The sequence below is a fragment of the Carassius auratus genome, chromosome 24, assembly GCF_003368295.1.
Source record: "Carassius auratus strain Wakin chromosome 24, ASM336829v1, whole genome shotgun sequence".
NCBI lineage: Eukaryota > Metazoa > Chordata > Actinopteri > Cypriniformes > Cyprinidae > Carassius > Carassius auratus.
Window position 1 is genome coordinate 4,604,283 of NC_039266.1, and position 16,242 is coordinate 4,620,524.

General features: G+C 36.5%; 1 protein-coding gene across 2 annotated transcripts in view; it reads right to left on the minus strand.

The window, feature by feature from the left end:
• Nucleotides 1-595: 595 nt before the first annotated feature.
• Nucleotides 596-16,242, minus strand: part of LOC113042158 (probable G-protein coupled receptor 158) — a 112,777-nt gene continuing 97,130 nt past the window's right edge. Inside the window, exons 6-12 of one of the 2 annotated variants that reach the window (XM_026200762.1) lie at nucleotides 15,195-15,304; nucleotides 12,196-12,434; nucleotides 10,237-10,375; nucleotides 6,316-6,421; nucleotides 6,076-6,222; nucleotides 5,842-5,925; nucleotides 3,456-5,402 (exon numbers count right to left, since the gene is read on the minus strand). In XM_026200762.1, the coding sequence (XP_026056547.1) occupies nucleotides 3,456-5,402; nucleotides 5,842-5,925; nucleotides 6,076-6,222; nucleotides 6,316-6,421; nucleotides 10,237-10,375; nucleotides 12,196-12,434; nucleotides 15,195-15,304 (2,772 nt within the window). Of the gene's footprint in view, nucleotides 5,403-5,841; nucleotides 5,926-6,075; nucleotides 6,223-6,315; nucleotides 6,422-10,236; nucleotides 10,376-12,195; nucleotides 12,435-15,194; nucleotides 15,305-16,242 lie in introns of both variants that reach the window. The other variant, XM_026200763.1, reaches the window with a different exon arrangement.

Sequence of the window (16,242 nt, forward strand, 5' to 3'; positions counted from 1 at the left end):
TCATATGAATATCCTGAAGTGGTAACAATAAAGGCTTTTAAAGGCTTCCTTTAAGTTTAAAGTAAACAAACCTTGGAGAGAAATAAGACTGCCAGGATACAAATTTACTTTGAGAATAGGCCATGACCACTTAGCTGGAGCCTTTGTGGGGAGATCAGTCATTATTATTAATGAAAGCAAAAATGCTGACAATGTAAAACCAGCCAAGAGATTTTTGCAAATGCAACATATTGAACCGGTGAAGAATCAATAATCAGGGCTCTTTGTGGAACCGTTTTAGGTTTCATCAGTGTCCTGCTCCTAAAAACTGTGAGAAATGGTTTAATACTAACTAAAAAATGTCAAGGTCAGATCTGATTGGCTGGTTGTCAAGCACCACTGTTAAGGCACAAAAGGATTTATTTTTTATTTTTTATTTTTTTATGCTGAAAACAAACTTCTGTTTCAAATTTCCATAGAGAAACAGGCCAGAATAACACCAGTATATACTAGACCATTGTAAAAAAAAAAGCAATACAAGGTGCAATACAAGTAAAGTTTTCATTTAAGTTTCTTTTATCCCTTCATTTTGATTTCATTCAGTCAACACAGAATTGCATTTTGTAGAAATATTTATTGCAGAGGAGGTATTTTTATGTACATGCTATCACAATATTACACAATATAAATCTACCAAATATATCCATATGTGTATGCTATAAGCTTGTCATAGAGCGTTTAATATAACAAGCACATAATACAGTGGGTAGGGTACAGTTTCACTCACTATACAACTTGTAACAGTCCAATAAAGATCAAAGATTCTTTTTTAAGTTCTATCAAGGGCAGTGAAACACCAGTCTTACTAATTTCTCATTATCATGCAAAAGCAATGAGAGTTAGAGCTAAGACAATACCGCGTTAAGTAGTAGGAGTGTCCCCCCAAGCTGTGACAGTTGTGGGACACGCGTAGGGCCCAAGTAAACAAGCTAAATAACCAAAATCAAGTCATAAATAGATAAATAATCACTTCTGTAAACTCCAAAAATTGAACTAAACATTGCACTAAGACAATGTAATAGGCAAGGTTACCATTAACATTTACAGGTCATGGGTTGAGTGCTTACATCATACTACATAGAGGTCAACTGAGGACCTGCAGATGGGTAAAACTCGTAAACTAGAGGGATGCATTACGATACAACAACCATTCCCAGAAACATTCTCTATGTAACAAAGTTGGTCAATTTTACACATCCATCTAGGCATCTAGAGTATGAGATAACTAGACAGTTAAGGAGCAGTTGAACTACAGGTTGCTGAAAGTTCCCTTTAGTGTGCCTAAAAATCCATGAGCACATATTTTGATGAGAAAAGTAGAAATTTGGGCTTAGAAATTCTGGCAGATTACATAAATCAGGGATAGTGGTGATTCTCTCTTGGTTACCGCTTTGTAGTCAATACTACTTGGGTCATTCCTACTTGGCAAGACATTTTATATACCATTTACCAGAGCATATTTCTGAAAGTCTGGTGAAAGAAAGTATATATATATATATATATAAAAAAAATAAAAATAAATACTGCCGAAGAGGAATGACCAATGTAAATATGAGCATGGAAAGATAATTTTAGTTTTGTAAGTTAAATTGTGACCAGAGGTCATTGATACATTACCCCACTCTGGAGAAATGGGACGTCATTTGATTTCACACAATGCCAAGAATGATATATTTAGGGAAATGTTTTAACCTCTTTGGTAGCTATAACATCTATACATGGCAAAACCATTTATTCTGTATTCTTGCTAATTTATATTGTGCACATACAAAACACAAGAATCTGTCAATACATTTAAAAACCATTTAGCTACTGTAAGTTTGGGTCAAAATAGTTTGCGATCGCAATATGCCGACATTTATACAAACATCTCATAACTAGGCATCAACCTGTACAATAGTTCATGCCTCGTGTTGTGACACCATTACCTTGACATCATTACAGATTACCAATGACCATGTGCTGAAAAGGCATACAAGATATGTTAACATTCCAACAGTAATTTGAATTCACATCAGCGATCACTGGGTATGTTTCGATAGAAATCGATAAATGTAAAAAAATAAATAAATACGGTAAGAGCAAGATTTTATTTGTTAACTGGTGTAATCATCATGTTTAAGGGTACCAGATACATATAAAAGAAATTGAGGCTTAGGTTGGAATTTGATAAGAGATAGACTGGAATTTGATTTCATGTATTGTCATGAGTGTTCTAATTGTAAAAGACAAAAAGGAAAGACATTATAGGCGTAAATCTTAATGATTGTGCCCTACGCTGAGATAAATTATATCTATGGTCCCATGAACTAAGTAGTGGACTTTTTTTTCATAGCACACTTTTTTCAAAGCATTTACAATTTTGCAACATTTCTAATATATAAACTAAACTTCATTTCTTTTCAAAAATAAGATGCTGATTTCAATAAGTTTTGTAACGTGGGTTATGACAAAGGTTTCACATCTCCCAATACAAAGTAAGACTGGTACGGGACTATTTAAATAGGCACATTCAGGATAACATATCAGCAAATTTGGAAGCATTGGAAATGTTAAATTTTTTCTAGCGTTTTAGATAACTTAAAATTTTGCAGATGTGCACATATGATCGCAGAATGGCATAAAACAGCTAGGCCAAACAACAAACAAGGGCAAATATGAATGGAGTTCTGTCCAGTTTACATCTGTGTCTCTAAGCATGTTCTTTACTAAAGTGCTACAGGCTAATTTTCTAGCAGCCACATGAATTCGGCTCACTGTACAAATGTTGTGTCTCTATTATGTTGTTGAGGTTTGAGTTCTTAGATTTATTAGATTTTACCTCTATCTTTGGCAAATATTCATTTTTATTTAAACCAGATAATAATTTGTAAAACAAATGAAAACAAGGAAATGGATCAGGCTTACTCCATGACACTTCATGCATGGTCCACACCTATCTAACAAGAACTTGTACAATCTTTTGTGGAAGCCACAGTCAAGGAGAGGCTACAGATGCAGCTGTTGTGACAGTTCAAATGTTAATGAGGATACATGTGGTGAGCATAGGCATCTTGTTTACATTGCACATAAAGAGTTGCATAATTGTAAACTACCATTTCTATTTAAAGGTTCAACCAATAGTTTAAAATCTGGAATGCCTGGTGAGTTGTTGCATTTTTTTTTTTTTTTTTTTTTTTTTTTGTGTGTGTGTTTTTCCCTTTTATTCCAAATAATAATAGTAATAGTAATAAAAAAAAATAATAATAATACACACAAAGGGAAAACAAAAGATTGAAGAGAAAGGCAGCTTGTGCAAAGTTAATTTTCTTCTTCAAATCACCATAAATTCTATTAGAGTTTTCATTCCATGGTGTATTTATGAAAGAAAAAGCACATATAATGAGGACTAACTAATGGTTCTCTCAGGTAAAGTGTTATGCCTTTTTTGTTGATCCTTGGTCATCAAAGTCCCAGGGGCAGACATCTGACATTTTAAGACCACTAGTAACTCTGCCTTTGGAATTTGAACTTTTCTGTTTGCCAGCGGATGAACTGGTGCTCCGGTTGACTTCTTTACTAGTTGCAGCATCTTCATAATCCCAAGGGCATACTTCTGCTTGCTTGCTTTTTCCTAATGCAACATTTGGGCTTTTCTGTTTTTCCATTGAGACAATTTCTTGACTACTATCAGCATCCCATGGACAAACCTCAGCCAGTTTAGACTGGCTAACAGGTCTTTCTTTCGTTTTTCCAGAGGTTAACTTGTCTCTTGCATTTGATTTAATTTTGTCTTCATCAGGACCCTTAGCATTCTCTCTCTCCATCTCTGATATTCTCACAGGAGAAGTTCCCTTCTTTATAGCACGGGTCTCCTTTGTTTTAGAAACCTGAGAAGAACAAGGGTTTATTTCAGAGATGGGACCTGACACAGTCTCAAAGTCCCATGGACACACTTCTGCTTTAAATGGTGGCTGTAGTGTACTGCCTGTGGATTTAGTAGGCTCTGAGAAAATGCTCTTTGCTTTACCCTCTGTGGGCGTTGTACCCTTGCCCTTGACTTCAGAGGGTGAAGAGCTTATTTTCCCTTTGATCTCAGTTGGTGTGGTGGCCTTTCTTGGTCTGCTCTGATCAGGGGAGCAATCCCCTGGAGTGTCCTTTGGATTGCTTAACACTTCCTCAAAGTCCCATGGACAAACATCAGCTTTTAGAACCTTGGCAACCTCTCCAGAAGCATGGGGTTTGGACATGACAGGCTTAACACATGAGTGAGGCTTTGGGCCCACTGCCTGACCATGGTCCTCATTTCCTTCCTCCCACGGACATATGTCTGCTCTATCAGCAGCTTTCTGAGTTGGACGCTTGGACATGGAGGGTGACTGCTCTGTGCCTTTCTGCTTTTGCTGTTGTGACTTTGTCGCCTTGTTGCTACTTCCATGGACTGTGGTGGTCTGCTCAGGGGCAATAGACACATGTTTCTGGACCTTGTTTTCGGAGGGAGTTGGCAAGTCCTCCACTTCCCATGGGCACACCTCTGAGAGGTCATACAGGTCTTTCCCCTTGGCTGTTTCTGAGCAAATTGAGGGCTGGCTTCCGCTCATCTGTTGCTTCATTATTCCAGTTTTGGCAGCTGTCTGCTTGTACTCCACTGACTGACTGACAATCATCTTTGGATAACCCTCATTTTCTTCAGATTCTGTTGGGGTCTTGGCATCTTTGTTCTTTTGATTAGCCTTCTTGGTTGGATCCTCCGCTGCTTGGGCCTTTCCTGTTAGACCAAGAGTTTTCTCTTTGGCACTGGCAATGACGCTTAGAGATTTCTGCAGCATGGATGTTCTAGGGTGAATAGGTTTCTTATCAGCTGTCAGGTTGTGAGCGCTGGCTGACTTACACACCAGGGGAACAGACTCTGTTGACTCACTGGCTGCATCAATCTTCTCTGAGGACTTTTTGACCAACTTCTTGCCCATTAGGGTTTCAAGAAGGGAGCCTTCCGTGTTTGTGACTTCCATCTTGTCAGTTACTGAACTGCTGGAATCCTCACTGTGGTCCCGAACATGGTCATAACTGCTGTGGGACTTTTTGAGGGAGAAAACTTTGCTCTTCAAAGATTCATCTTTGGCAGGTTTAAGAGAGTGAGAAGGATCGAAAGGGTTCTTTCTCAAGACACAGATGCTGTTGCGGTTACTCCCATGTTCAACCAGGTCCTTGTCCTCACGGCTACATTGGCGGCCCATTGTCTCTGGAATCTCAGTGATGCGGCGCATGAGGGAGCGACCTAGGCCCTTTTTGGAGCTGCGTTTCTTCTGCAGGTGAGGATTGTTGGCCAGCATCTTTTTCCTCTTATATATCTCCAGCTGGGAGTAGAGTTTCTTCAACTCTTCCTGTGGATTTTAAGACAAAATGGGCCATTAACTCATAACATATGCCTAGATGTAGAAGCAAAAAAAATTAAATGATTCTAGTTACAGTGAAGCAGACGCTCTATTGCACAGAAAGCATGCATAACTAGTCATTATATGCAACTACAGACAGTGGCTCAAAGACGTTAGACCAAATCAACATGCTGTTTTACACTAATTAGAGACAGGACAGTCTGGGACAGTGTCAAATACGAAAATTTCATGTTTTATTGTTAGGTCCGAAAGAGCCTCAGAAGAACATCAAAGCATTTCATACAGCTGTGTCTTGAAGTCATCAACGACAGTTATACCAAGAGCAGAACTTTATCCCATTAGCAAAATGCCCTTTCTATGAACACAATTTGAGTCTTTGGTGAGAGACTTCTTCAGCTCTAACAAACAAACAAAAACCTCTGCTCACGTTGGTACGTTTTTCCCAAAGACTGTCGCAAGACCTTACGCCACAGCCATTAATAGAACTTAGCTGGCCCATTTCCTCTGGTGTCTGCAATAAAAAACTGCCATGGCTCAGTATGTTTGTCAGTTAGAGGACAAGGGGTCAAGAGATATTTGCAGATTATGAAATTTCAGTTAATTACTAAGGCAGGAGAGAGTCAAGGGGAAAAGAAAGCCTGAAAGAAATCAGGGCACCTACCCGAATATCCTCTGGATCCAGACTGTGCTCACTCCAGGCGGACGTGATGCTGCTATTCAGGTATGACCCTGACCGGCCCATGTCCAATTCATCTTCATAGGCCTCTGTAGCAATGTCATCCCTTAGATGTGTACCCGCAAACAAGAACTGTGGGAAAGACATGAGTGTTTAAGAGATTATGTAAAATATGATTTTAACCAACAAATGTTTCAGTGGATGGAAGAGGATTGGTGGGTTTACCTTTGGCACAAGCAGTAACCCCAAAGTGACAGTCACTGTCAAGTGTGTATGAGCAAAGAATAGCATCAACATCCAGTCCGGGTGCAGTTCAGGGGCAAGAGTGAACCTGTGGATGTATTTACAGAAAAATGAATAATCATCTACAATCATCTAACAATATAGTACAATACAATATAACTATCTGGTATGTGTGCATTTAAGATCTGGTCGTATTCCAAAATGCTTATTTCAACAACAAAATTCTTCAATAATTTAACTTACTTTATATGAATGCATATTAAATTAAATAAACATACTGATATAATTTACTATATATGGTATCATCATCAAGTGGGTAATATAGTAATGTTACTACTTTTTCCAGCTTTGAAGCAGCATCTAATGTGTCATGTTTTGCTAACCATTCTCCCCGATAAACCTTGCATGCTCTTATTACACTCTTACACTCTACACCATAGGTCACTAACAGGCGGACCGCGGTCTGGGTCCAGACCCAGAGGCCGTCCCATATGGACCCGGACCTACAACCAAAACGGAAGGTTATGACATAATTTAAAACCTGATAGGGCGATTATATTTAATCCGACGTAGTTTTTGTTGTTTATACGGTGGGGTAGTGGAAAAGCATAGACCAATTGCATGCGAATTAAGCCATCCCACGTGATACCACTCATCCAATCAAGCCTATGCATTCCAAGCGGGAAACATCGCGAGTCGTCTTCAGTGCAGACAGATGAGAGAATAAAAGCCAAGTTACACATTAAAAGATGGTAGAAATATAGCGATACATGTAGAAAACAGAGAGAAACAGATGAGTGAGACGGAGAAAGGGAGAGAAACAGGCGAGTGAGTCAAAGAAAGGGAGAAATACATGCAAGTGAGACAGAGAAAGGGAGAGAAACAGGCGAGTGAGATGGAGAAAGTTTAGAAAAAGATGAGTGAGACAGAGAAAGTTTAGAAAAAGACAAGTGAGACAGAGAAAAGGAGAAAAACAGGCAAGTGAGACGGAGAAAGTTTAGAAAAAGATGAGTGAGACAGAGAAAGGGAGAGAAACTATTGCAATGCTCTCTTGGCAGGTCTTCCAGTAAGTTCCATCAAACCTTTACAATTAATCCAGAACGTGGCACCAAGATTAATTTTTAATGAGCCGAAAAGAATACACATTACACCTCTGTTTATCAATTTGCACCGGCTACCAATAGCTGCCTACGAAACCACCACTGGCTCTGCACCCTTTTACCTAAATTCATTACTCCATCCCAGTAAAGCACAAAGTCACTTTAACTGACTTTTAAATGAAATGTTCCCTCTTGGTGGAATGACCTTTCCAATCCGAGCAGGTGGGTCCTTAGCTATCTCTTCTTAAGAATCATCTTAAAACACATCTCTTCCTTCTTTATTTGAACCTCTAACTTTTGGAATGTGAAGATCAAGGTAAATTGTACTTAATTTGTGTACCGGGAAACATACAAGTATCTTCTGTTGCTTACGAAGGGAAGAATTAAATGGAAAAAAAATATATTTCAACAAAATAAGAAAAATTTGGCCATCTTCATTGTGTTCAAATGTTTTCAACCCCAGCTCTTAATGCATCTTGTTTCCTTCTGGAGCATCAGTGAATGTTTGAACCTTTTAGTTGTGTTTGAGTGCCATCAATTGTCCTCAGTGTGAAAAGATGTATCTCAAAATCATAAAGTCACTGCTGGAAAGGGTTCAAATATGCAAAGATGCTGGAAAACTGAAAAATCTGCAGGACCTGAAGGATTTTTCTGAAGAGCAGTTCTCAGTTTTACTGTTTAGAACAAACAAGGGACTCATGCACAACCATCACAAAATAGAAAGACAGTCGTGGATCATCAGGTAACCACACACAGTATTAAGAACCAAGGGTTCCCAAACTTTTGAATGGGGTTATTTTTTTTTATTTTTTATTTTTTGTCTTTTGGACTAAACGTAAACATATTTTATGTACAAAATCTCATTCAGGACAGTACTAAATAAAAAATAACATGCATATAGTATGATCTCTCTTATTTTTCGAAAATTACTCACATTTTCCAAGTTTCTGCAAGGGGGGGGGGGGGGGGTGTGATCATTGCAATCATTCTAAGAACCTATTAATCCATAGCTTGAACCTGTGAGTGGATTTATAGAATCCAACTGAACAATCATCAATTTTTTTGGTGTTATAAAACAAAATTAAACCATGTATAAACGGTCACTTACTGTCAAAACAAAAACAGGAAACCTACTAAGTGAGTGATTTAAGAGAGTAGAATGGCACTTGCAAATTACACAAGATATTAGCGAACCTGCACTCACACAGTGATATAAGAGCATGTGCACAGCTCCAACACAGCAGGTTTATTTTTAGATTTATGCTTTTTTTATCTGTGCTTGGTCATATACAGTACAGTTTATATCTTTTTTATATGTGCTGACCATGTTTGCAGCGCTGCTGCTTCCAGCTCTTGGCTGGAAATTGATGGTCCCTCTGAGATGACAGATGCACTGCTACATGGAATAGCGTGGATATGTCCATTTGAATGCAGAAAATAAGGTTTCCTTATATTGTTGTCACATCACATTCTGAATTTGCCGAGGTAAGCTAGAAAGAACCTATGTATGCTGAAAACTCTGGCTGCAAAATGGACTAATTACTGTTTATGAAGAAAGGACATGGGTACTGTTACACCAAAATACAGATAGTTAAGTAACACAATCCCGTGGCTCTGTACTGTGATTAATTACTGTAGAAACAGTGGAGAGAGCAGCAAGCGATGCAGAACTTCTAAAAATCACATGCCCTGCCTTTGAAGTCAACTGCCTTTATCTTGTGTAAGAGTTCAAGCCAAGTCCCTGCCTGAATGAGTGCCTCATTACTGCTGAAGTTATTCATACGCTCCACAACCCTAAACCGACTCTTTAGAAGGCAGTGTCAGTCCATCGGGCAGGGAAAGCTAAGCTTCCTCAAAAATACATTTAAAATTAACATAAGAACTAAAAAGCCATAAAATTGTTTAAATTGCACAAGGGGGTTTAACCATGGCCCAAATGCAAGATCAGATAGCTTAATCAAAAATTCTAATATTCAAATGATGTCAAATCATTGGTTTCTGTCAAAATTGTGCCTGAAATGGGAAAATAATAATAAAGAATAAATGCTAACACTTTAGCATAGGGACAAATTCTTACTATTCCTACTAAACTAGTTGTTTATTAACAAGTCTGTTATTAACATATTGGCTTTTTATTAAAGCACATATTCTGCATCGCCATATTCTATAACCCTAATCCTTCCCAACACCTAAACTTTAGTAATAAACTAAAAAAAGTAATAAAAGTATTTATAAAAGAGGAGTTTATTCAGGCAAAAATGGTTTGTCAATGGTGCGAATTGGAAATAGTGTGACATAATAAATGAGATTTTTTTTTTTAACCAGTAAACTACTGTATCATTTTAGTGAAATATTGCAACATACGAAGAGAGACTGTGTATTCTGCCAAGTATACAAATTAGTTCTGATTATTAAAGGATCTCAAAGCAAATGAACAAATTAAAATTTCATCAAAGCTTAAAGAAATGCGAGTGGAGGATTTTCCATTTAATGAAACAGATTGATGGTTCTTAAGACCCAATGATCCCGTCGTAATGGTTAACATTCAATTAAAGAGAAGCAACCTATATTTAGATCTATTCTTCAAAGAAACCACATGACTTTTGCACAAGTCATTGTATCCTTTAGATTATTTCATTGTAATTGCATGTAAAAGATTGACTACTGAATTATTATAAGGGGTCTGGAGCGAAGATGACAATAACTGTATCTGTTGCAAGTTATTTGTATCTTTTAATATGGGAGGGGTTTAAAATTAAGACCTTTCAGAAGAAGGAAGAAGTCCATGGTGGCAAACTCTCACCTTAAAATGTGGAATATGGCAGAGAGGATGAGCTCATTGTGCACTGCGATGGCCATGTAGCGTGGTTCATGAAACGCCGAGGGGACTGTCCTCACCGCAAAACACAGATACACACCCCACAGGAGGAACAGGAACTCAGCTGTTTGAGAGAGGTAGTATAGAGTTAATACCCAACTGACTAGTACCTGGGACCTACCAGTTCCCAGATCAACCCGAGAATAATGTGGCTGTCAAAACCTTTCTGTTACAAACCAATATAGCGCTAGAAAATACCAGAATGATAGAGAGAAAAAAAAGATATTCAATAAATGCAATAAATGCCATCTAGATTGCAGGTGTTCTCTGGACGCCTCTTGACAGACAATTGCAAATGAAGCTGTGGAAGGCAGTCCAAAGTTTTATAGTTCCCCATCCCCTATTGGCACATCCTATACAATGTCAGCCAGTCAGCTGGCTTGACATCAATGAACATGTGTTCCCCGGTGAAACTCTGTCATCATCAATGTGACACTTACTGGTCCAGGTGTTCGACTGGGCACTTTCCAATCTGCCATGCTTGAGGGTAAGACATCAGGATAAACATTTGTGCTGAATTCGATTCGTCACAGTCCGATTGATGCTTCCTGTGAGATTCGCTATGTGTCTGCAATTAGTGCCAAGGCAGCCTTGATTCATCACTTTCTTGGCTTGTATTAACAACATGATGACCTGCATTGGTCTACCACAGTTGTTATGTTTAGGTTAGCATACTCTACACTTACAATGAATGCAGTAAAGAGTATGCACACTATGCAGATATTATTTTTTTGTATGCAAATCATTTGTTAAATTGAGTAGTCTGCACAACAGAGTGAATTTTATGGAATAACTACTTTTGCATATAGAATGTAGAATACTGATATTTGTCATAGCAAAATGTATACTGTTTCACTTACTCTTTTTAAAAACATAAATGCTTCAACTGTCAGGACTCAATATCTTAGAAGTAGCTGTTTGGAACAAGAACAGATTAAAGTTTTGTCTTCACTTACTGACAAATGAAGCACCATTTTATTTTAAAAATACATATAAATAATTTATGAAAGAGCTTATTACAGATGTCACAGACTTTAAATAAAATAAAATAGCTGTCCTACATGAAAAAGTACATGCATTTTAGCATACCTTTCCAAAGATGACTTATTATGGAAATAATATAATTACTGAATGTCAATTACAATTCAATTAAAACGTATTGTAGTTTACATTTTTATGAAATGCAATTAGCAGAACATGAGTGTTTTTTTACGTGTATTTTCAAAATTACTTCTATTGTACTGCTAAATGTACAGACATCTATGGTAAACAAAAATACACTTTTATAAAATTTCTATTAAAAACTGTATGCCATGTATTTAAATATATTTGTAATTGATTACACATTGTAATGTTGCACTTTAATGCACAAAATATATGAACTAAATGTAATACTGGTTAAAATTGATGACAATATTACATTGTAATTTTTTAAATGTACTTCTTTTTAATTTAAGAGTACTTTTTTTTGTAAGAGATGTGTATTTTATTTCTTTTTTAATAAGAATTTAGCCATTCATAGAAAGTAAAAGAATATATGGACTACATTTACGGTGCTCTCGTTTATTTATTTTAATTATATGGAAAAGAGCAGCAAGAGCATTCTGCTAAATACATTTTGTGTGTGTGTGTGTGTGTGTTAAAAGGATAAAAATATTGGTTTAGAATGACATGAAAGTGATCCATTCATTACATTTTTGTGTAAATTATTACTGTAGGCAGTCCATTGAAGAGATCATTTGTATTTTCTTTCATTAAAAAAGTATCCATATTTGGGAGCATTTCATCCAGACTGTTTGATTCCACTAGCAATTTATTCCAGCCTGTGCTCATTAAAATGCCAAATACTCAAACAGGAAACTCTTAGGTAACAGATTCACTCACCCACAGCTATCATGTAGTCCCAACGGTCCAGCAGACACATGCTGAACTGTAGCCCATCAGTGGTGAAGCCTACACTGATGAGAGCGAGATGTCTGCTTGAATTCTGACAAACAGCGGCGGTCCAGGCTATTGCGAACCATAACACAATCAGCAGGATGACACACAGTAGACGTAACACTCTCCAGCTGGTCATGTAGGGGATCCGTTGGGCTGTACGAGACAGGAACACCTTGAGGACCCTGGGAAACAGTGACAACAACCACTGTATCGTTATCACTTCCATATTGGAAAGTACATGGGATTGGATCTGGAAAATTTTGTAGTTTTAATATAACTGAAGAATTATAGAAGAAACTGTGCATTAAGAAATGAAAGGTCAATTTTGATTTAATCTGACATCATAATATATACATTCTTCTCTTTGGATGTAGACCAGTGTTTGATTTCAAAGTATTGTATGTCTCATCGTACAAATGTATAAATGGTCATAGCGTACAGTCTTCTCATTATCACCGTTTGTCTTTGTCACATTGATAAAGTGTCATCAATACACCTTTAATGAGCATCTAGTAAAAAAAATAAAAAAAAAAATAAAAAAAATAGTTATTTTTCACCCTAGTGAAGCACCATCACATTTCTGTCCAGATCTGAACAGAAGTCATTCATTTCTGTTGCCTAATTACAAAAACCATTAAGTTGTTTGGCATTTCCAGCATATATCATCCCCTCTAGCCCACATTTTCTTCTGTGCACGTTCTGTGCAAGATTCTCCTTCATCCTATCCTACTGCAGGCCAGATCCTCAGAACACAGGCTGTCTTCTGTTCATTTTCTATTTATGTTGTCTAAATCATTCAGTAAACTGTAATACATTGTAGCCATTATGTTCTAGGTACCTCCTATTATTGGTTTTCTCACAATGATTTTAAGCAGCCATTTTGGCATGTAGATTAATGATGTGAAATCTTTTTAAACAGTACTTTACCCCTGATGAACCAGTCGTAGGACATACGACTCTGACACTTTATTGGATGCTTAACTTAATTGGAAATTAGGGATAATATAAACTTTAACTGTGCTTAAAAGGGTTTCACAGCAGCTAAATCAGGAGAGGCAAATGCTGCAAGGTCACACAGGAAATTAAGTCTGTATAAGAGTAAGAAAAGTGCATTAGAGAGCCACTCTATGCTGACCTTCTTTTTAGCATCTAAAGTATTTATTAAATAATAGTCTAATTGAATCTGAACATTTTATTGAATATAATAGGGATAACAAAGTTAAAGTACAGTGTTTGATGTGATGGCCAAAATCTAAATAACAATTCATCTAAATGCCTCAAGTAACCTTTTAATAATTTAAGTGTGATTACATAGTAATAATCAAATGTAATGTTTTGTATAGTGCATGTTAATTGCAATACAATTTATGTACATTATAGTTTTAATTTATAAGCAGTTATAGTATTTTTGACCCACCTAAGACCTTGCTAAGCAAGCAATGATTAATCATGATTAATTAATTTTATTAATTTTTATTAATTTTATTTTAAAAAATCTTAAATATATACATGCATGTATGTGTATTTTATATATACATAATAAATACACACATATGTATTTATGTACTCCAAAACTTTTATTTTGGATGCGATTAATCACAATTAATCGTTGCCCAGCACTAATACATTACTTCTATATAATTATTTTGATTGTTTTTAAAATATGATCAAAGTTTCTGTTTAATGTTCTGACAAAAATTTATGTTGCAACTAAAATATTCTTTAATGCAATTTCTATTGAAACGTTGCTATATGTGATGTACTATACAGATAATATACTGTAGGTTTGCAATTACACATTTGTAGAGCTGCACTAAATATTGCAGTATCGAGTGCAGTTATCATGTTTAGGTATGAAACAGTTTCACAAACAGTCATTTAAACCATACAGTACCATTTCTAATATGTCTTACAACATTCATATTATCACAGAAATACTAGGATTTATGTATTTATAAGTGCGTCATTGAATCATTTATTCAAATATTTTTAATAATGTATTCAAATTACTTAAAAAAAAGATAGACTCTAGCAATTAATATTTTGTTACAGCCTGTAGCAAATTACGTTATTTTGCATGGTTCAGAATCATAGGAGAATCTTGCTTTTTTTTAAATTAATTAATTAATTTATTTTTCCTTGATTTTGGAATGACAAAATTACAATTAAGTACAAGCACAGTCAATAAAACTGAGGATATTTCATTTTCACAATGATTTACAAAGTCATGCAGTTATTTAAATATTTAAATTGCATAATATTGTTTATAAAAAAATTGTAAAAAAAAAACAAATATAAAAAAATAAATATATAGTTTTAATACTAAGAAGTGTTTATAATTTAAAATGCAATACTGTATGCAGAATTTTAAGTTGCTGTCGATATTTTTCTATTTTGGTTTAGTAATGGTTAAAGCCCTTGAGGAACAGACGCATCTAGCTGACTGTTCGGTCGCTGTAGCCCAGCCTTTGGCTCTCTCGCCCACTATCCAATCTGCTACCTGACACCCATCCAGCCTTACTGTTTTTTCCAGGCTTGATTCTGAAATGGCAAAGATCTCAGCAGGTTCCACCTCATCGGCCATATTAGGAAAGTGCAAGTTGTGACATTTAATAACATTGTGGTCTGTGAGTCATCCAGCATGAGTGGGTGTGTTATTGTGTGCACAGCTGCACGCGTATTTGTGTGTGTGTGTTTGTCTGAAGCAGATTATCTATTTAGCAGAGGCATCAATCTCAAAACTATCACGGACTGCAGGGTGTCATTCTCCGTTCACATAAGTCATTTTCAATATCTCTTTCTAGCCATTCCTAGGATTAAGATTTGTATCAATCGAAACAATTCATTATAACTAAGACTGTGACCAAAATAACAACACCACTGCGAGTTCTACAGGTATCTGGAAGAGTGACTCATCTTTTAGAATGTAATAAATGTCGTACCTGTAGAGTTTGAGAGTGACCGTTCCATAGACAGTGGCAAATCCGAGCAGACGAACCCATCGTAGTAGAATACAGCGGAAGACACTCGGCTGGAAGTACAGAATCACCACCTAGAAGATAATTAATAGGCACTTAAGGAATATGCATTTATTTTATTATCTAGAAATCTATTTATTCAGATAAGAGGATGTTTGATATGAGACCCCTACTGTTTCGTCATTGACTGATGGTCACAGGATGAAAAAGTAGTTTTATTTTATAATTCAAGTTTATTTGTATAGTGCTTTTTACGATACAAATCATTGCAAAGCAACTTTACAGAAAATAAAGTTTATTCAATATTTAGTAGTAGCTTATTAGTAAAAAATTATTACAAGACGTAGTCAACCAGACGATGAACATTATTATTATAACATGATGCAATCACACTTGTAGCAATATTTGTTAGTTCTCTATAGCCGCGTTTCCACCGCAGGAACTTTACCCAGGAACTAGGGACTTGGTCCGGTACTTGGTGTGTTTCCACCGCAGGAACCAGGAACTAAATAAAAGTTCTGGGTAAAAAAAATGCCCCCCAGAAAGTCCCTGTTGGCGAGGTGGTACTTTTTTAAAGTTCCGGAACTTTCGGGGGCGGGACTTTGGCGCTAAATTGGTTGAGTTCACGCAGCATTGGTTGAGTTCAACCACCATTTATTCGGATCAACATTTTCAAAATATTACTGTTATTGTGTCATGAAATGTAATTTTAAAAGTATTTCAGGCGAGAATGTAGTTGTTTCAAACTCAAATCTGTTGTTTATTAAGATAGCGCCTATTTAAAAATGTGTTCATAGATTTACCGGACTTGCGTCGTCGCGGACATCACACTCCCGAGACAAATGCACAAAGTCTGAACCAACTACCGAGGATGCACGTCCAAAATCAGCGTACTTTTTTTTTTTTTAATCAGCGGTACTTTGTTTTGAGAAACGCGCGCAGACCTACGTCACCAGTCTATTTGCCTAATCTACCCGGTACTTTAACCGCGGTGGAAACGCAGAAAGCAACA